This window comes from Oncorhynchus masou, unplaced genomic scaffold (genome assembly GCF_036934945.1).
Source record: "Oncorhynchus masou masou isolate Uvic2021 unplaced genomic scaffold, UVic_Omas_1.1 unplaced_scaffold_1701, whole genome shotgun sequence".
Classification (NCBI taxonomy): Eukaryota; Metazoa; Chordata; class Actinopteri; order Salmoniformes; family Salmonidae; genus Oncorhynchus; species Oncorhynchus masou.
In genome coordinates, this window is record NW_027007167.1 from 31,996 (window position 1) to 54,742 (window position 22,747).

At 44.9% G+C, this 22,747-nt stretch overlaps 1 protein-coding gene across 1 annotated transcript; it reads left to right on the forward strand.

Moving 5' to 3' along the window:
• Positions 1-231: 231 nt before the first annotated feature.
• On the forward strand, positions 232-7,377 carry LOC135531997 (pepsin A-like). The gene is made up of 9 exons (XM_064959679.1): positions 232-287; positions 4,927-5,077; positions 5,466-5,583; positions 5,712-5,830; positions 5,931-6,127; positions 6,403-6,519; positions 6,670-6,811; positions 7,030-7,128; positions 7,240-7,377. Exons 1-9 carry the CDS (start codon positions 232-234, stop codon positions 7,375-7,377), a joined length of 1,137 nt encoding a protein of 378 aa, XP_064815751.1.
• The last annotated feature ends 15,370 nt before the right edge of the window (positions 7,378-22,747 follow it).

Here is a 22,747-nt window from a genome sequence, read left to right on the forward strand (position 1 = left end):
GAGTTAGAACCGTGGACCGTCTGTATATAAGACAACACACACGTCTCAGATCACTCATCCACAGGCATCTACAGGTGAGTCTGGTTCCTCTCAAGGTCTCTACCTCGCCTGGGTTACGCTGAGCAAAAGAATTGCGATACATTGCGTTTGATGGGTTGATTTACGAATTGCTTCTTTGCACAGGTTGAACGAGTTCTACAGGTGACTGCTGAGGAGACCAGACATCACATCATGAAGTGGGCTATTGTTCTGTGTGCCGTGGTGGCACTCTCCGAATGCATCATCCAGTACGTTAATCATGCTATACCCCTCCTATTCTCCTGCTATACTCCTGCTGTACCCCTGATATTCTCCTCCTATTCTCCTGCTATACTCCTGCTATTCTCCTGCTATACTCCTGCTGTACTCCTGCTATTCTCCTGCTATTCTCCTCCTATTCTCCTGCTATTCTCCTGCTATTCTCCTCCTATACTCCTGCTGTACTCCTGCTATTCTCCTGCTATTCTCCTGCTGTACTCCTGCTGTACTCCTGCTATTCTCCTGCTATTCTCCTCCTATTCTCCTGCTATTCTCCTGCTATTCTCCTGCTATTCTCCTCCTATTCTCCTGCTATACTCCTGCTATTCTCCTGCTATTCTCCTCCTATTCTCCTCCTATTCTCCTGCTATACTCCTGCTATTCTCCTGCTATTCTCCTCCTATTCTCCTGCTATTCTCCTGCTATTCTCCTGCTATTCTCCTCCTATTCTCCTGCTATACTCCTGCTATTCTCCTGCTATTCTCCTCCTATTCTCCTGCTATTCTCCTGCTATTCTCCTGCTGTTCTCCTGCTATACTCCTGCTATTCTCCTGCTGTACTCCTGCTATTCTCCTGCTATTCTCCTCCTATTCTCCTGCAATTCTCCTGCTATTCTCCTCCTATACTCCTGCTGTACTCCTGCTATTCTCCTCCTATTCTCCTGCTATTCTCCTCCTATTCTCCTGCTGTACTCCTGCTATTCTCCTGCTATTCTCCTGCTATTCTCCTGCTATTCTCCTCCTATTCTCCTGCTATTCTCCTGCTATTCTCCTCCTATACTCCTGCTGTACTCCTGCTATTCTCCTGCTATTCTCCTCCTATACTCCTGCTGTACTCCTGCTGTACTCCTGCTATTCTCCTGCTATTCTCCTGCTATTCTCCTCCTATACTCCTGCTGTACTCCTGCTATTCTCCTGCTATTCTCCTGCTATTCTCCTCCTATACTCCTGCTGTACTCCTGCTATTCTCCTGCTATTCTCCTACTATTCTCCTACTATTCTCCTGCTATACTCCTGCTATTCTCCTGCTATTCTCCTGCTATACTCCTGCTATTCTCCTGCTATACTCATACTATTCTCCTGCTATTCTCCTGCTATTCTCCTGCTATACTCTGCTATTCTCCTGCTGTACTCCTGCTATTCTCCTGCTGTACTCCTGCTATTCTCCTGCTGTACTCCTGCTATTCTCCTGCTATTCTCCTGCTATTCTCCTGCTATTCTCCTGCTATACTCTGCTATTCTCCTGCTGTACTCCTGCTATTCTCCTGCTATTCTCCTGCTATTCTCCTGCTATTCTCCTGCTGTACTCCTGCTATTCTCCTCCTATTCTCCTGCTATTCTCCTGCTATACTCATACTATTCTCCTGCTATTCTCCTGCTATACTCTGCTATTCTCCTGCTGTACTCCTGCTATTATCCTGCTGTACTCCTGCTATTCTCCTCCTATACTCCTGCTATTCTCCTGCTATTCTCCTGCTATTCTCCTGCTATTCTCCTGCTATACTCATACTATTCTCCTGCTATTCTCCTGCTGTACTCCTGCTATTCTCCTGCTATTCTCCTGCTATACTCCTGCTATTCTCCTGCTATTCTCCTGCTATTCTCCTGCTATTCTCCTGCTATTCTCCTGCTATTCTCCTGCTGTACTCCTGCTATTCTCCTGCTATTCTCCTGCTATACTCCTGCTATTCTCCTGCTATTCTCCTGCTATTCTCCTGCTATTCTCCTGCTATTCTCCTGCTATTCTCCTGCTATTCTCCTGCTATACTCCTGCTATTCTCCTGCTATTCTCCTGCTATTCTCCTGCTATTCTCCTGCTATTCTCCTGCTATTCTCCTGCTGTACTCCTGCTATTCTCCTGCTATTCTCCTGCTATACTCCTGCTATTCTCCTGCTGTACTCCTGCTATTCTCCTGCTATACTCATACTATTCTCCTGCTATTCTCCTGCTATTCTCCTGCTATACTCTGCTATTCTCCTGCTGTACTCCTGCTATTCTCCTGCTATTCTCCTGCTATTCTCCTGCTATTCTCCTGCTATTCTCCTGCTATTCTCCTGCTATACTCTGCTATTCTCCTGCTGTACTCCTGCTATTCTCCTGCTATTCTCCTGCTATTCTCCTGCTATTCTCCTGCTATTCTCCTGCTATTCTCCTGCTATTCTCCTGCTATTCTCCTGCTATTCTCCTGCTATTCTCCTGCTATACCCTGCTATTCTCCTGCTATACTCCTCCTATACTCCTGCTATTCTCCTGCTATTCTCCTGCTATTCTCCTGCTATTCTCCTGCTATTCTCCTGCTATTCTCCTGCTATTCTCCTGCTATTCTCCTGCTATTCTCCTGCTATTCTCCTGCTATACTCCTGCTATTCTCCTGCTATTCTCCTGCTATACTCCTGCTATACTCTGCTATACTCCTGCTATTCTCCTGCTATTCTCCTGCTATTCTCCTGCTATTCTCCTGCTATACTCCTGCTATACTCTGCTATACTCCTGCTATTCTCCTGCTATTCTCCTGCTATTCTCCTGCTATTCTCCTGCTATTCTCCTGCTATACTCCTGCTATTCTCCTGCTATTCTCCTGCTATACTCTGCTATACTCCTGCTATTCTCCTGCTATTCTCCTGCTATTCTCCTGCTATTCTCCTGCTATACTCCTGCTATACTCTGCTATACTCCTGCTATTCTCCTGCTATTCTCCTGCTATTCTCCTGCTATTCTCCTGCTATTCTCCTGCTATTCTCCTGCTATTCTCCTGCTATTCTCCTGCTATTCTCCTGCTATTCTCCTGCTATTCTCCTGCTATACTCCTGCTATACTCTGCTATACTCCTGCTATTCTCCTGCTATTCTCCTGCTATTCTCCTGCTATTCTCCTGCTATTCTCCTGCTATTCTCCTGCTATTCTCCTGCTATTCTCCTGCTATTCTCCTGCTATTCTCCTGCTATTCTCCTGCTATTCTCCTGCTATTCTCCTGCTATTCTCCTGCTATACTCCTGCTATTCTCCTGCTATTCTCCTGCTATTCTCCTGCTATACTCCTGCTATTCTCCTGCTATTCTCCTGCTATTCTCCTGCTATTCTCCTGCTATTCTCCTGCTATTCTCCTGCTATACTCCTGCTATTCTCCTGCTATACTCCTGCTATTCTCCTGCTATTCTCCTGCTATTCTCCTGCTATTCTCCTGCTATACTCCTGCTATACTCCTGCTATTCTCCTGCTATTCTCCTGCTATTCTCCTGCTATACTCCTGCTGTTCTCCTGCTATTCTCCTGCTATACTCCTGCTATTCTCCTGCTATTCTCCTGCTATTCTCCTGCTATACTCTGCTATACTCCTGCTATTCTCCTGCTATTCTCCTGCTATTCTCCTGCTATTCTCCTGCTATACTCCTGCTATACTCTGCTATTCTCCTGCTATTCTCCTGCTATTCTCCTGCTATTCTCCTGCTATTCTCCTGCTATTCTCCTGCTATTCTCCTGCTATTCTCCTGCTATTCTCCTGCTATACTCCTGCTATTCTCCTGCTATTCTCCTGCTGTACTCCTGCTATACTCTGCTATACTCCTGCTATTCTCCTGCTATTCTCCTGCTATTCTCCTGCTATTCTCCTGCTATTCTCCTGCTATACTCTGCTATTCTCCTGCTGTACTCCTGCTATTCTCCTGCTGTACTCCTGCTATTCTCCTGCTATACTCATACTATTCTCCTGCTATTCTCCTGCTATACTCATACTATTCTCCTGCTATTCTCCTGCTATTCTCCTGCTATTCTCCTGCTATTCTCCTGCTATTCTCCTGCTATACTCCTGCTGTACTCCTGCTATACTCCTGCTATTCTCCTACTATTCTCCTGCTGTACTCCTGCTATTCTCCTGCTATTCTCCTGCTATTCTCCTGCTATTCTCCTGCTATTCTCCTGCTATACTCTGCTATTCTCCTGCTGTACTCCTGCTATTCTCCTGCTATTCTCCTGCTATTCTCCTGCTATACTCCTGCTATTCTCCTGCTATTCTCCTGCTATTCTCCTGCTATTCTCCTGCTATACCCTGCTATTCTCCTGCTATTCTCCTGCTATACCCTGCTATTCTCCTGCTATACTCCTCCTATACTCCTGCTATACTCCTGCTATTCTCCTGCTATTCTCCTGCTATTCTCCTGCTATTCTCCTGCTATTCTCCTGCTATTCTCCTGCTGTACTCCTGCTATACTCCTGCTATACTCTGCTATTCTCCTGCTATACTCGTACTATTCTCCTGCTATTCTCCTGCTATTCTCCTGCTATACTCTGCTATTCTCCTGCTATTCTCCTGCTATACTCCTGCTATTCTCCTGCTATTCTCCTGCTATACTCTGCTATTCTCCTGCTATTCTCCTTCTATTCTCCTGCTATTCTCCTGCTATTCTCCTGCTGTACTCCTGCTGTACTCCTATATTTACATTACACAACAGATCAGAAGGCAGTGAAAAGTGTAATACGAAATGAGTGAATGATTTGAATAGTCACACACAGTTGTTTAGCATATGCTGCCATAACGTTTATTACAATGGTTTGACCAGAAGGTCTTGGACCTTTGACCAGAAACCTGCTGGACCTGAGCTGCTAGCCCAACCAGACTTTGTCCTCCTCCACAGGGTGCCGCTGATCAAGGGGAAGAGTGCCAGGGAGAGCCTGGAGGAGCAGGGTCTGTGGAATGAGTACAGAGGGAAGTTCCCTTTCAACCCCACCAGGTTTGACGACCAGAGCCTATATGTCTCCAGCGAGCAGATGACCAACGACGCTGATGTAAGCATGAGAATGTATAGCACTTAACACCTTCCACTATGTAAGGCAGCAGAGAAGGCTGAAGCACGTCTTTTGGCTTCTTCTTCCTAAATTAATTATTGATCCACCAGGAAAACTTTAGTTTGAAATCAACAATTCGATTACTGATGACCTATAGGTATTCTGGTGTAATTCAGCTAATTCTTATAATATCATAGGGTAGGGGGAGGTATTTATTAATACAAATATTTAGTTCATTATTTGATCTTCTCTAGTTGGCGTACTTTGTAGGGGGAGGTATTTATTATACAAATATTTAGTTCATTATTTGATCTTCTCTAGTTGGCGTACTTTGTAGGGGGAGGTATTTATTATACAAATATTTAGTTCATTATTTGATCTTCTCTAGTTGGCGTACTTTGGAGTGATCTCCATTGGAACTCCACCTCAGTCCTTCACTGTCATCTTTGACACTGGATCATCCAACCTGTGGATTCCCTCCGTCTACTGCAGCAGCGCAGCTTGCGGTTTGTAACACACACACACAAAACACACACACACACAAACACACAAACACAAATGCCCAAACACACACACGCACAAACACACACACACACAAACACTGCCAGGCTAATCGTGTCTCCCCTCCTTCCAGCCAACCACAACAGGTTCAACCCCGGTTTGTCCTCTACCTTCAAGAATGCTGGGAAGAGCCTGTCCATCCAATACGGTACTGGCAGTATGACTGGCTTCGAGGGCTTCGACACCGTTGTGGTAAGGAACAGAATTCAACACAACAACATGAGGACTGGAAACATTGTGTAGTTTTCAGTACTATCTCAAATATTATCCTCCTCTTCTTGGTCCTCTGTAGGTGGGTGGGATCCCTGTGAAGAACCAGATCTTTGGGCTGAGTCAATCGGAGGCTCCCTTCATGGCTCATATGAAGGCTGATGGTATCCTGGGTCTGGCTTACCCCCGCCTGGCTGCCTCTCAGGCCACACCAGTCTTTGACAACATGATGACCCAGCATCTCGTCAACCAGGACATGTTCTCTGTCTACCTGACTCGGTGAGTGGTCAGAGTGGAGGTGAACCAGGGCTATTTCTGAAATGGAACCCTATTGCCTGTATAGTGCGCTACTGTTGACCAGAGCTACATGGCTCCTGCAAACCATCATGGCTTGGCAGACATGGAAATATGAACTGACACAACTTCTCTCTCTCTCTCTCTCTCTCTCTCTCTCTCTCCCCCTCTCTCTCCCCTCTCTCCCCTCACACTCCCCCTCTCTCCCCTCACACTCCCCCTCTCTCTCCCTCTCGCTCTCTGTTGTCGTCCATCTCCAGTAACTCTGCGGTAGGTAGCATGGTGACCTTCGGAGGCGTTGACACCAACCACTACTCCGGCCAGATCGCATGGATCCCCCTGTCCTCTCAGATGTACTGGCAGATCACCGTCGACAGGTACTGTTGCAGTTACAGTACGTTTTATAGGGTTATAAATGGTTATTAATGGGTTATATAATCCTATGTAACTGGTAGATGAAGTGGTTGAGTACAGTTCTCAAGCAGCCATCTCTTCCTGATCTGTGTATATCTGTGTGTCCATTGCAGTGTGACTGTGAACGGCCAGATTGTGGCCTGTAACGGCGGCTGCCAGGCTATCGTGGACACCGGCACCTCTAATATTGTGGGACCTCAGGCCGACATCTCCAGCATGGCCCGTGCTGTGGGAGCCCACTCCGCCAACGGAGACGTAAGTCATGTAATATTGTTTTGGTGATGTGTCACAAAGTACCAGGCATAACGTTGTGTTGTTGATGTGTTCCCATCACCACTACTGACATAACTCAACAAAAACCAGAAAAGAATTCACACAGTCTACCTCACAAAGCAAACGCTGTTTAATTCATCGTCTCTCTCTCCTCTCACACCTCTCTCTCCTCCCTCTATTTGTCTCTCCCTCTTTTTCAGAATGTGGTGAACTGTAACAACATCAACAACATGCCATCGATGGTCTTCCACATCCACGGACAGGCCTTCACTCTCCCAGCCTCCACCTACGTCCGCCAGGTGTGTGTGTGTGTGTGTGTGTGTATATGTCTGTGGTAGATCTTATGTAGCCTTGAAGTGATCGTAACATTGTTTTGACATGTTCTCTCTCTCTCTCTGCCACCCGTACAGTCCACCTACTATGGCTGCCGTACCGGTCTCCAGTCTAGTAGCTCCGACCTGTGGATTCTGGGTGACATCTTCATCCGACAGTACTATTCCATCTTCAGCAGAGCCCAGAACATGGTGGGTCTGGCCCTGGCTAGATAATCCAACACAGATCAACAATGGATCCCGTAACGCCATATGAACAACCAAATGAGGGTGTCTCTCCAGTGCAATCGTATCTATTCTTAAGCTAATTTGAGTAGTTTGTGATAGGAAGAGATACTGCTCTATGTCTAGAATTGTTATTAGTTCATTCAAAATAATAAATACATTTTGGCATGATAAAGTGGTCTGATGGACTTTTTTGGTTCATTCGTGCTATGATTATGAATAAAGCACACACTGCATGATCAATCTGGTAACATAAAAACTGTGTCTATGCATCTATTCACTTCCTTTCCTGTAGTGCCACCATGTGGCCAATCATGTGACTACTCTATGGCCCCAAACTCTGTGCCAAAACTGGCAGAGTTGGTTGGAGATTTGGACTTGCAGTGTCAAGCAAAAGTAGACAACCACTTCACTGAGCCAGCCAGTCCTTTGACAATGACAAGGCACATTGGATTATGGATGTTAATACTCTCCAGGACACCGTCGTCGTATTTTAATTTTTTAAATGCTGCTTTGCCCAGCTCTCTGCTAAGTACCACTCTCCTGAGAGTGGTAATGATTTAAATATACACTAGATCAGTGGTTCCCCAACTCTTTATAGTCCCGTGCCCCTTCAAACATTCAACCTCCAGCTGAGTACCTCCTCCAGCACCAGGGTCAGCACACTCTCAATGTTTAAAAAATTAAATACTTTTTTAGGTGGTTGATCAGCTTAATATTGCGGAAAGAATATTGGCTTCATCAATGAAATTGTCTGCATCATTTCCAATCCCCCATATATTTTTGGGGTAAATATATTCATACACGCATGCATACATATACACATGTATAAATACACATACCTATATAGTGTGGCAAACCTCTTCAAGGTTAGGAGCGTTTGTCACAAACTAAGTGGTAAACTGTCACCAAATCACCCAAGAATGAGAGTTCTTTCGAATAGGACAGTACCTGTGTGTTTGTTTCTCCGTCCTGGTCCACCCAGGCCGTAGGCGAGGTCAAGGATAGCAGGGTTCGGTACACGAATCGGGTTCTCGGTAGGTCCAGGTCCAAACGCCAACAGGTAAGTCCAAATCAGTCCAGCTCATACACGTTAAATCCAGCCAATCTCTATTGTCTCTTTCTCTATTGTTCATAGATCCTTCCAGCACTCTCTCCCTCTCTTCCTGGTTTTTCTTGACCCTTTATCTGTGGGTCGGCTCCACCTTCTGAGGGTTCCCCTTGCTTCTGGGACTTGTAGTTTTGGTGGTCGGCCATTTGGTGATCTGTAGTTCTGACAGGGGTGGCCATTTTAGTGATCGGGCAGAGCCCGTTTATTAGTTCTGCTCTCACATATCTGCCATTTATCACTCGACCCCCTTCTTTGCCACAATAGACAGACATACTTTTTTAAAGAATATACCTTTATTATTATTCCCCGCAAACAATACCACCGATCCCCCAATTGAAGTAAACTAATACACACTTTGGCTTTTACCTTCAATTTATACACCTTATACACCTTTTACAGACACAGTCTATTTTACAATAGTTATTTTTTGTTTGTTTTTAGTCCTTCCTCTATTTCTGATGTCCATCCAGTTAGATTTCTATTTGTAACTGTGCTATCTGACAAAAGTTCTGAACCTGTAGACATATTACAGACCCCGTAGGTTTAACATGTTTTACAGTGCATTGCGAAAGTATTCGGCCCCCTTGAACTTTGCAACCTTTTGCCACATTTCAGGCTTCAAACATAAAGATATAAAACTGTATTTTTTTGTGAAGAATCAACAACAAGTGGGACACAATCATGAAGTGGAACTACATTTATTGGATATTTCAAACTTTTTTAACAAATCAAAAACTGAAAAATTGGGCGTGCAAAATTATTCAGCCCCTTTACTTTCAGTGCAGCAAACTCTCTCCAGAAGTTCAGTGAGGATCTCTGAATGATCCAATGTTGACCTAAATGACTAATGATAATAAATACAATCCACCTGTGTGTAATCAAGTCTCCGTATAAATGCACCTGCACTGTGATTGTCTCAGAGGTCCGTTAAAAGCGCAGAGAGCATCATGAAGAACAAGGAACACACCAGGCAGGTCCGAGATACTGTTGTAAAGAAGTTTAAAGTCGGATTTGGATACAAAAAGATTTCCCAAGCTTTAACCTCTTGAATCTCCCCATCCCGGATCCGGGATCGTGACTAAAGCCTCAGGCTCATTTGCTTTACAAACGGATTGAACCTTTCTATTCTCATAGCTTCTACAGATTGTAAATTAAAAATATATATTTTTGCTAAAATAATTATTATTTTATTGATTAATTGACTATGGCTTTTCAAATCACCCAGTATTGCTATCTGCAGTGTTAGTTCTAGGCAAATGTTGCAATTCTTCAGTCATTCCTGGACCTGTGACCAAAAACGAGCTACATACAGACAAAGCAAAATAAATGATCTAATGACTCTGCCTCCTCACAGCAGAATCTGCAGAACTGGGAAGATTGTATCCCCCATATATATAACATTCGTATTAGTTGCAAGAATTTTGTATTGTAATTTAAATTGAAGAATGTGAAGTTTTGCATCCGGCGTTGTTTTGCGTATCAATTCATAAACCATGTGCCATGAAATGGGTACATGGAAAATCTCTACCCAACTATTTTGCAAATTATATGGCACAGCTGTCAGCTTTTGGTCCTTAAATTAAATTGGTATATGTTTTTATGTATCACACTTTTCTTTAACCATTTATGTTCTTTAATACAGGGCCGACATACAAGTTCGTGACTTTTTTCCCCTTCTACTTGCCTCTTTCATTAGCATAACGCAACGTTAACGATTTCTGAAAATCGCAAATAAAATGAAAATAATGCGCCTGCTCTCAAGCTTAGCCTTTTCTTAACAACACTGTCATCTCAGATTTTCAAAATATGCTTTTGAACCATAGCAATTTACTAATTTGTGTAAGAGTATGCTAAGCTAGTTTAGCATTTTGAGTAGCATTTAGCACGCAACATTTTCACAAAAACCAGATAACCAAATAAATAAAATCATTTACCTTTGAAGAGCTTCGGATGTTTTCAATGAGGAGACTCTCAGTTACATACCAAATGCGCAGTTTTTCCTGAAAGCGTCTGTGTGTAGGAGAAATCGCTCCGTTTTGTACATCACATTTGGCTACCGAAACGAACCGAAAATTCAGTCACCTACAACGTCAAACTTTTTCCGAATTAACTCCATAATATCGACCGAAACATGGCAAACGTTGTTTGGAATCAATCCTCAAGGTGTTTTTTCACATATCTCTTCATTGATATATCGTTTGTGGAAGCTTGCATTCTTCTCTAAATTCCATGGAAAAATACTTGTAGCTGACTTTTGCGCACCAATTTCGGCGCATGACACCGGGCGGACACCTGGTAAATATGGTCTCTTATGGTCAATCTTCCAATGATATGCCTACAAATACGTCACAATGCTGCAGACACCTTGGGGAAACGACAGAAAGGGCAGACTTACTCCTCTCGCATTCACAGACATATAAGGAGACAATGGAAAACAGAGCCTCAAAAATCCTGCTCATTTCCTGGATGCCGTCTCATCTTGGTTTTGCCTGAAGCTCACGTTCTAGGGCACGCACAGAAAATATCTTTGCAGTTCTGGACATGTCAGAGTGTTTTCTTTCGAAAGCTATCAATTATATGCATAGTCGAGCATCTTTTTGTGACAAAATATCTTGTTTAAAACGGGAATGTTTTTCATCCAAAAATGAAATTGCGCCCCTAGAGTTTCAACAGGTTAAACATCCCAAGGAGCACTGTGCAAGCGATAATATTGAAATGGAAGGAGTATCAGACCACTGCAAATCTACCAAGACCTAGCCGTCCCTCTAAACAGCTCATACAAGGAGAAGACTGATCAGAGATGCAGCCAAGAGGCCCATGATCACTCTGGATGAACTGCAGAGATCTACAGCTGAGGTGGGAGACTCTGTCCATAGGACAACAATCAGTCGTATATTGCACAAATCTGGCCTTTATGGAAGAGTGGCAAGAAGAAAGCCATTTCTTAAAGATATCCATAAAAAGTGTAATTTAAAGTTTGCCACAAGCCACCTGGGAGACACACCAAACATGTGGAAGAAGGTGCTCTGGTCAGATGAAACCAAAATTGAACTTTTTGGCAACAATGCAAAACGTTATGTTTGGCGTAAAAGCAACAGAGCTCATCACCCTGAACACATCATACCCACTGTCAAACATGGTGGTGGCAGCATCATGGTTTAGGCCTGCTTATCTTCAGCGGGGACAGGGAAGATGGTTAAAATTGATGGGAAGATGGATGGAGCCAAATACAGGACCATTCTGGAAGAAAACCTGATGGAGTCTGCAAAAGACCTGAGACTGGGACGGAGATTTGTCTTCCAACAAGACAATGGTCCAAAACATAAAGCAAAATCTACAATAGAATGGTTCATAAATAAACATATCCAGGTGTTAGAATGGCCAAGTCAAAGTCCAGACCTGAATCCAATCGAGAATCTGTGGAAAGAACTGAAAACTGCTGTTCACAAATGCTCTCCATCCAACCTCACTGAGCTCGAGCTGTTTTGCAAGGAGGAATGGGAAAAAATTTCAGTCTCTCGATGTGCAAAACTGATAGAGACATACCCCAAGCAACTTACAGCTGTAATCTCAGCAAAAGGTGGTGCTACAAAGTATTAACTTAAGGGGGCTGAATAATTTTGCACGCCCAATTTTTCAGTTTTTGATTTGTTAAAAAGGTTTGAAATATCCAATAAATGTCGTTCCACTTCATGATTGTGTCCCACTTGTTGTTGATTCTTCACAAAAAAATACAGTTTTATATCTTTATGTTTGAAGCCTGAAATGTGGCAAAAGGTCGCAAAGTTCAAGGGGGCCGAATACTTTCGCAATGCACTGTATCTTGCTATTAGTCCCATCCTTCAGCTCCATTCAACCTCTCCTATCTATCTCTCAACATCATCCATTTTGGATTTCTATTTGCCATATATTTTTCAACTGTGCTGTGATGCTTTACAAACGGATTGAACCTTTCTATTCTCATAGCTTCTACAGATTGTAAATTAAAAATATATATTTTTGCTAAAATAATTATTATTTTATTGATTAATTGACTATGGCTTTTCAAATCACCCAGTATTGCTATCTGCAGCGTTAGTTCTAGGCAAATGTTGCAATTCTTCAGCCATTCCTGGACCTGTGACCAAAAACGAGCTACATACAGACAAAGCAAAATAAATGATCTAATGACTCTGCCTCCTCACAGCAGAATCTGCAGAACTGGGAAGATTGTATCCCCCATATATATAACATTCTATTAGTTGCAAGAATTTTGTATTGTAATTTAAATTGTAGAATGTGCAGTTTTGCATCCGGCGTTGTTTTGCATATCAATTCATAAAACATGTGCCATGAAATGGGTACATGGAAAATCTCTACCCAACTATTTTGCAAATTATATGGCACAGCTGTCAGCTTTTGGTCCTTAAATTAAATTGGTATATGTTTTTATGTATCACACTTTTCTTTAACCATTTATGTTCTTTAATACAGGGCCGACATACAAGTTCATGACTTTTTTCCCCTTCTACTTGCCTCTTCCATTTTTGTGGTAATGCTGCAATAATTTGTTGTAATTTTGAGCAAATCATTCACAAAAATTATATATTTTTTAATAATTTCTTTGAATTATTATTTTTTTAAATCAATTAGTATATTTGAATTGAACCACAATATTTGTTGTATTATTTGTTCTGTCTTTTCAGGTGGATTAAACTGAAATTGCAACCAACGTTCTAAGGCTTGTTTAAATAATAAAGATATTTTGGAGATCATTTCCTTTTCAGACAACCGAAAGTGGGCCGGTGTAATCTGAATAAAGGGGAAAAGGCCCTTCTTGAACATAGGATGAGACATTCGTACCAATTTACTAGAGAACAAGTTCCAAATAATATTGAATATTTTTATGTTCATATAATTTAAAAAGCAGGTCACCAGGTGTATGCAAAACCATAGCAAATAGGTAAACTGTGATATGACTAAAGAGTTAATCAGGGTGATTTTACCATAAAGAGACAGGTATTTTCCTTTCCATGGTAGCAAGATCTTATCTATTTTTGCTAACTTTCTATAAACATTTATTGGAGTGAGATAGTTTCTTTCTTTTGGGATTGGTATACCAAGTATGATACAATATGTAATATACTATCATAATTTGGTTTTAATCAAGAGAGAATAGCAAAAGTATTTAGATCCTCTATGAGCCCGTGGATAGACTCTAATTGTGGTTTTAAAAGAAAACATGAATCATCAGCGTACAATTACACCTTAGTTTTTAAGCCACGGATTTCTAAGCCCTTAATTGTATTGTTTGATCTAATCTTAACAGCTAACATTTCGATGGCAATAATAAATAGATATGCCGATAGTAGACAACCTTGTTTTACTCCTCTAGAGAGTTTAAAACTTTCTGAGATGTAACCATTATTTACTATTTTACACCTAGTGTTACTATACATAACCCATTTTAAATAGAATCCCCAAAATTGAAATATTCTAGGCATTTTTAAACGGACTCGATCTTTATTCGACTGGTATGCCATCCAGTTCTGGAGGTTTCCTTAAAGGCCCCAATTGCATTAAGCAGTTCCTCCTCTGTAATTTGGCCTTCACATGAGTCTTTCTGTACAGATGTTAATTTTACATTATTATTAGGAAAACAATCCATTCAATTAGGTTCATTTAGTGGAGATGGAGGAGCCTGAAACGAAAACATATTCTTAAAGTACTTTAATTCCTGTTTCAAAATATAATTAGGAGAATCATGAATGACTCCATCATTTGTAGGAAGTTTTAATACATTTTCTTTGGTGGCATTTCTATATTGAAGATTGAAAAAGACTTTGGTGCATTTTTCCCCATATTCCATCCAGTTTGCTTTATTTTCTAATCTATTAGACTGGATCTTTCTTGAATAAGTTCCTTCATTTTCTTTGTTTTTCCTCTAACTTATTCTGTGCCTCTATGGTACCATTTGTATTGCTATCTAACTGTACTGTTAGTCCTTCAATTTCATTTGTTAATATGGACTCTTTTGATCTAAATTGCTTTTGTTTTATAGATGAGTACTGAATTGCATGGCCTCTAAAGGCACATTTAAAAGCGTCCCATACAATAAAGGGATCTTCTGTACCTATGTTATGTCTGAAAAAGTCTGTTATAAATTCTTCTGCCCTAGATCTAAACAATTTATCAGCTAGTAGGCTTTGATTAAATTTCCAATATCCTCGCCCAGGTGGAAATTCTGTAAGAGTAATATATATGCCAATTATGTGATGATCCGACAGCATTCTGTCCCCTATCAACACTTTTGAAACTTTTGGTGCCAGAGAGAATGGCATAAGAAAGTAGTCAAGACGACTAGCTTGATTAAGCCTCCGCCATGTATATCTCACTTGGTCAGGGTATTTAAGTCTCCATATATCCAATAATTCTGGCAGGGTAGCCTAGGGGTTAGAGCGTTGGACTAGTTGCTGGAAGGTTGCAAGTTCAAAACCCTGAGCTGACAAGGTTCAAATCTGACATTTTGCACCTGAATAGACAGTAAGCCCACTGTTCCTAGGCAGTCATTGAAAATAAGATTTTGTTCTTGCCTAGTTAAATAAAGGTTAAAAAAATCCAATATATCCATGACATTAATGATTTCCTTAAGTGCCTGAGGATGATAGTCTGTAGTGTGATTTCCTTTCCGGGCCATAGAGGTATTTAAGACCGTATTAAAATCTCCTTCCATAATAATCCAGTGTCCAGTGTTGCTTGTAGAGTTGATCAATTCTTATATATATTTTCAAAGAAGCTTGGATCATCATTATTCGGACCGTATAGGTTAATAAGCCATATCTGTTTATTGTCCAATAATATATTTAAAATAATCCATCTACCGTGACAATCTGTTTGGACAATTTGTACATTTGGATCAAAATTACTGTTATTTAAAACCATCACCCCTTTTGAATTTCTTTGCCCATGGGAGAAATATATTTCACCCCCCAGGTCTTTTTCCACAAAACTTAATCTAAAATTTCCTGTAAACAATAGATATTATATTCCTCTTTTATCCAGGTCAATACTGATTGTCTTTTCTTATTATCTGCTAGGCCATTACAACTGTAACTGGCTATACTTATTTCACCACTTACCATAATGAGACACAACTTTCAATTTTGTTTATCAAAATATATGTTTGTAAACGTACCATTAAAAAGTAACATGATGATTGAGTGTCTATATACTGTAGCAGTACCATGATATTTGCATTGCTACTAAGTAAACCTAAAATTGGTCCCCAACATTCCACCTGCTTAAAGCCCTCCTCATCCCGAGCTGGGCCTTCATCCCAATGCCACCTCTGACCCCCCACATTCCATAGCCCTGAACAGACTGGGATCCATCCTTCGAAAAGTAGATGTAGTAACCGACTTGCCAAATCAACATATATTTTGATGACAGCTTTGCAAACTCTTGGCATTCTCTCAACCAGCTTCATGAGGTCACCTGGAATGCATTTCAAATAACACGTGTGCCTTGTAAAAAGTTAATTTGTGGAATTAAACAGGACAATGACCCAAAACACACCTCTGGGCTGTGTAAGGGCTATTTGACCAAGGAGATTTATGGAGTGCTGCATCAGGTGACCTGAACTCCACAATCACCTGTATTGTCTATTGGAAGGAAAAATACTTAAGGGTGGGATTACAGTTCCTACAGCTTCCACACGATGTCACCAGTGTTGTGATTCAACTAAATCCTTGGTCATCTGAGTAATAGCCACATCCGGTTTTCAAGTCCACAGCTGTGAGAAATGGAACCAGAAAAGCTGGCTACGTTTCCCAAACCCTGTGCCTATTGAATACAGATCGCTCCGTGATCAATTTGATCATTTATTAACGTTTACTAATACCTAAAGTTGGATTACAGAAGTAGTTTGAAGTGTTTTGTCAAAGTTTATAGGCAACTTTTTTAATTTAAAAAAATAACGTTGCCTTTAAAAATTGTGTTTTTCCTGGATCTGGCGGTCGAAATCTAACAGGAGAGAAGGGTCCAAAATGTCCCCCACCGGAACCCAGCATCTCTCCTCCGGACCGTACCCCTCCCAGTCCACGAGGTACTGTAGGCCCCCCACCCGGCGTCTCGAATCCAGAATGCCCCGAACTGTGTACGCCGGGGACCCCTCGATGTCCAGAGGGCCGGAGGGACCTCAGGCACCTCACCTTCTTGCAGGGGACCAGCCACCACCGGCCTGAGGAGAGACACATGAAACGAGGGGTTAATACGGGAATACCTAGGAAGTTGTAATCTGTAACACACCTAGTTTATTCTCCTCAGGACTTTGAATGGCCCCACACACTGCGGCCCCAGCTTCCGACAGGGCAGGTTTCGGGTTGAGAGCCAAACCCTGTCCCCCGGTGCAAACACGGGGGCCTCACTGCGGTGCTGGTCAGCGCTCCTCTTCTGCCGTTCTCCCGCGAACCGTAGTGAGTCCTGAATGGCTTGCCAGGTGTCCTTGGAGCGCTGTACCCATTCCTCCACCGCAGGAGCATCGGTCTGGCTCTGATGCCATGGGGCCAGGACCGGTTGGTAACCTAACACACACTCAAAAGGAGACAAGTTAGTTGAGGAGTGGCGTAGGGAGTTCTGAGCTAGTTCAGCCCAGGGAACATACCTTGCCCACTCACCAGGCCGGTCCCGGCAATAGGACAGCAGAAACCTGCCCACATCCTGATTTACGCGCTCCACCTGCCCATTACTCTCAGGGTGAAAACCTGAGGTTAAGCTGACCGAGACCCCCAGTCTCTCCATAAACGCCCTCCACACTCTGGACGTGAATTGGGGACCCCGATCAGAAACGATGTCCTCAGGCACCCCATAGTGCCGGAAGACATGGGTAAACAAGGCCTCTGCAGTCTGCAGGGCCGTAGGGGAGACCCGGACAACGGGATGAGATGACAGGACTTAGAAAACCGATCCACAACGACCACGATCGTAGTACTTCCCTGGGACGGGGGAAGGTCGGTAAGAAAATCCTTGCTCTGAGCACACACTGAGCAGAGCAGGAGGAGACATAAAATCTCACGTCTTTAGCTAGCGTGGACCACCAGTATCTCCCTCTCAGACTCAGCACTGTCCTCTTGATGCCCGCATGACCCGAGGAGGGAGAGTATGAGCCCACCGGATCAGCTTGTCCCGGACCCCCCTCGGCACGTACTGAGTACCCACTGGACGGTTTGGGGGGGGGGGGCGGCTCTGACCGTGACGCCTCCTCTATCTCCGCATCCACCTCCCATACCACCGGTGCCACGAGACATGACAGTGAAATGATGGGAGTTGCCTCAACGGACCGCTCCTTGGTATCATAGAGGCAGGACAGAGCGTCGGTTTTCGTGTTTTGGGAGCCTGGCCGGTATGAGAGGGTAAACCGGAACCTGGAAAAAACATGGCCCATCTAGCCTGACGTGGATTTAGTCTCCTAGCTGCCCGGAAATACTTGAGATTACGATGGTCAGTCCAGATGAGAAAAGGGTGTTTAGCCCCCTCAAGCCAATGTCTCCACACCTTCAGAGCCCTGACGACAGCTAACAACTCCCGGTCCCCCTAATCATAGTTTTGCTCCGCTGGGCTGAGCTTGCTCGAAAAGAAGGCACACGGACGGAGCTTGGGTGGCACGCCCGAGCGCTGGGACAGCACGGCTCCAACCCCAGCCTCGGACGCATCCACCTCCACTATGAATGCAAAAGAGGGGTCCGGATGCTCCAACACGGGCGCATTGGTGAACAGCTCCTTCAAACGACTGAAAGCTCTGCCCGCCTCTGCTGACCAACGCAAGCGCACCGGTCCTCCCTTCAGCAGTGAGGTGATGGGAGCAGCCACCTGACCAAAACCCCGGATAAACCTCCTGTAGTAATTGGCAAACCCTAAAAACCGCTGCACTTTTTTCACCGTGGTCGGAGTCGGCCAATTACGCACGGCTGTAACGCGATCATCCTCCATCACCACCCCGGAGGTAGAAATACGATACCCCAGGAAGGAAACGGACTGTTTGAAAAACTCACATTTCTCCGCTTTGCAATACAGGTCATAATCCAGCAGTCGCCCAAGTACCTTACGCACCAGAGACACATGCGCTGCGCGTGTGGCAGAATAGATCAAGATGTCATCGATATACACTACCACTCCCTGCCCGAGCAGGTCTCGGAGAATCTCATCTACGAAGGATTGGAAGACTACTTGCGCATTCTTCAACCCGTATGGCATGACGCGGTACTCATAATGACCAGATGTAGTACTAATCTCCTCTCCGGATACGCACCAGATTATACGCGCTCCTCAGGTCCAGTTTTGTGAAGAAGCGCGCCCCGTGAAATGATTCCATCGCCGTAGCGATGAGAGGTAGTGGGTAACTAAACCCCACTGTGATGGAATTTAGACCTCTATAATCAATGCACGGACGCAGACCTCCATCCTTCTTCTTCACAAAAAAGAAGCTCGAGGAGACGGGTGATACGGAGGGCCGAATGTACCCCTGTCCCAGTGATTCAGCAACATATGTATCCATCGCTACCGTCTCCTCCTGGAACAATGGATACACCTGACTCCTAGGAAGTGCAGCGTTCTCCAGAAGGTTAATCACGCAGTCCTCTCGACGATGGGGTGGTAATTGGGTCGCCCTCTTTTTACTGAAGGCGATAGCCAAATCGGCATATTCAGAGGGAATGCGCACGGTGGAAACTTGGTCTGGACTCTCCACCGTAGTCGCACCAACGGCAACTCCTATACACCTACCTGAACACTCCTCTGACCACCCCCTAAGAGCCCCCTGTCGCCAGGAAATCACCGGGTTGTGTTTAGCTAACCAGGGAACCCCAAACACCACTGGAAACCCAGGTGAATCTATAAGGAACAGACTAATCTGCTCCTTATGATCCCCCTGCGTTACCATGTCCAGCGGCACCGTAGCCTCCCTAACTACTCCTGACCCTAATGGTTTGGCTATCTAAGGAGTGCACGGGGAAAGGTAGGTCTAACGACACCAAGGGAATCCCTAGCCTTAACTCAGGGGCAGGATGGCTGGGAAGTGGAAACGACAGGCCCTGATCCGAACGCACGCGGGCAGCCAGCAGGTTGTTGAGACGGATAGCCAAGTCAATGTTGATTTCCTCCAGTGTGAATGTTGTGTCCCGACATGCCAGCTTCCTGCGGACGTCCTCCCTGAGACTGCATCTGAAATGGTCGATCAAGGCCCTGTCGTTCCATCCTAATCCTGCGGCCAAGGTCCTGAACTCCAGAGCAAAGTCCTGTACGCTCCTCGTCTCCTGACGCAGGTGGAACAGCCATTCACCCACCGCCCGACCCTCTGGTGGATGGTCAAAAACAGCTCGGAATCGGCGGGTGAACACTGTAATTATCCCTCGCCGAGTCCGAACCATTCCACACTGCGTTGGCCCACTCGAGGGCTCGCCCAGTCAAACAGGAGACGAGGGCGCTCACGCTCTCCTCTCCGGAGGGAGCAGGACGCACGGTAGCCAGGTATAGTTCTAGTTGAAGCAGGAAACCCTGGCACCCAGCCGCCGTTCCGTCATACTCCCGTGGGAGCGTCAGCCGAAGAGCCCCGGAGCCTGATGTGGTCGCAGGAACAGGAGATGCTGAAGAAGGGGTTGCTGGAGATGAGGTGGGAAGGCCACTCCTCTCCCATCGATCCATCCTCTCCATCATTTGGTCCATGGCAGAACCAATCCTGTGAATCACGCTGGTGTGATGGAGGAACCTCTCTTCCATCGATGGGAGAGGAGACGTGGCTGCTCCTGCTGATTCCATGGTGGTGCGGGATTCTTTCACGATGTACTAAGGTGGGTGGAATCAGGCGCAGAGAGCAGGTTTCAGTGATTTGACAGTTAAAGTCAGAAGTTATTGCACAAAATAAATCAAATAATATATTCAAGGAGATGGAGAAAAGGAGAGGGAAGGGAGGAGAAGTGCTGAAATTAGGTCCCGCTGCTATGGAGATGTCTCTCACCATCCCTATGATGTCTGGAATGCTAAAGACACACACACACACACACACACACACACACACACACACACACACACACACACACACACACACACACACACACACACACACACACACACACACTCATAGCCCTTCGTACATGAGCTGATATCTGAAAGTGCTGTACAGAAACCCAGCCCAAAACCCCAAACAGCAAGCAATGCAGGTGTAGAAGCATAGTGGCTAGGAAAAACTCCCTACAAAGGCCAAAACCTAGGAAAAAACCTAGAGAGGAACCAGGCTATGAGGGTGGCCTGTCTTTTTCTGGCTGTACCGGGTGGAAGGAGTCATCATGCCAGGTAGTCCTGAGGCATGGTCCTAGGGCTCAGGTCCTCCGAGAGAAAGAGAGAAAGAGAGAATTAGAGAGAGCATACTTAAATTCACACCGGACACAGGATAAGACAGGAGAAGTACTCCAGATATAACAAACTGACCCTATCCCCCTGACACTTAAACTACTGCAGCATAAATACTGGAGGCTGAGACAGGAGGGGTCAGGAGACACTGTGGCCCCATCCGATGTTACCCCCGGATAGGGCCAAACAGGAAGGATATAACCCCACCCCACAAACTTTGCCAAAGCACAGCCCCCACACAACTAGAGGGATATCTTCAACCACCAACTTACCATCCTGAGACAAGGCCGAGTATACACACACACACACACACAAACGCGCACTCGCATGCGCACGCACGCACACACACACACACACACACACACACACACACACACACACACACACACACACACACACACACACACACACACACACACACACACACACACACACACACACACACACACACACACACACACACACACACACACACACACAATTTACAGCCCTGAGTGGGAGTGAAGGGGAGCAGAAGCAAGATCAGTCTGTACGGGGTGACTAAAAACAGCTTACGCCACCCTCAGAGGGAAGGTGAGGGAACGTTCCAATGTTGTGGTCTGGACCTGTTTCACCTGGAGACCTACAGCACAGGTAAATGCTGTAGCTTCGCATTGCCAGACTTCTTTGTCTCATATTCACATGCCTACTGGAACACAAGGAAGTCAGAAGACTGAGGCATTAGGTAGTAGTTTCAAATAGGTAACACGACAATACCTATTTATGTGTGTGTGTCCTGGGTCGTAGTAGGTGCAGCATGTGGTGGTGTGGGACCCTCAGTCAGACCTCCTGTTCTACACCCCCAGCCCAGAACGTCTTGCCACAGCCATGCCTTGGCCTCATCCCTGGGTCCTTCTCGTCTGCCTCTAGATAACGAAAGCTCTGATGAAGCTACGCCTCACCCTCCTCACCCCAACCCCCCCCTCCCTCAACTCCCTCCCCTCCTCCCCTGCATGTGTGGGTCCATCCCTGTCTGACCTGCCTCCAGACCCCAGCTACAGCCACAGTCACAACCTGCAAGCCAAGGTCCTAACCCTGTCTGACGTGTGTGTGAAAACACCTAAAACAGTTCTGTTGTCTCCCATGGTGTTTCAGAGGAGGACCTGCCGAGGTCTATAGCAGCAGACACAGGAGTGTCCGACAGTCCCTCAACATCAGACAGTAGCTGCTACTCCCCCGGGAACACTTCTCTGTCACACACGTAAGACCTGCCTGACCACTACACTCCAGACCTAAGCTCTAGACATACAGTATCTGGCCTTGACTATATGCTCCCAACATATTTCCTGCAATGAACATATGCTGTACCGTTTATATTTCTGATTTTATTCTTGACATTGATCATCTAACTCTCTTCCTCTCCTCATTCTTGTAAACCCATTACCCCTCTCTCCTGCCCTCCCTCCCTCCATCAATCAATCCCTCCCTCCCTTGCGAGTGCAGCTCCTCCTCCGAGTCTGTCTTTCTCCAACCTCACCCACACCCACTCAGAGACACCTAACTCTTTGAGGCAACAAAGCACAGGAGCTCTGGCCTGGGCGTGGGCACCAGGCCTTCCAGGTGTCCTGGAGCCAGCCAGTTTCCTAGACATCGAGGCAGACACTCAGGGAGCTCTCACTCGGCTGATACAGCTCATCGCCCCCCCCAGGCTTCTAGTGGAGGTGGAAGTGATCAACATGAAGGCCCTGGAGCAAAGTGTAGGGCAAACCTGGATTTCAGAGGGCCCTGAGATAGACAGAGATTGAGAGAGTGAGAGAGAAATCGAGAGAGAGAGACTGACATAGATTCAAGTGCCTACTACTATGTGTATATAGTGTATGAACCTTTAAG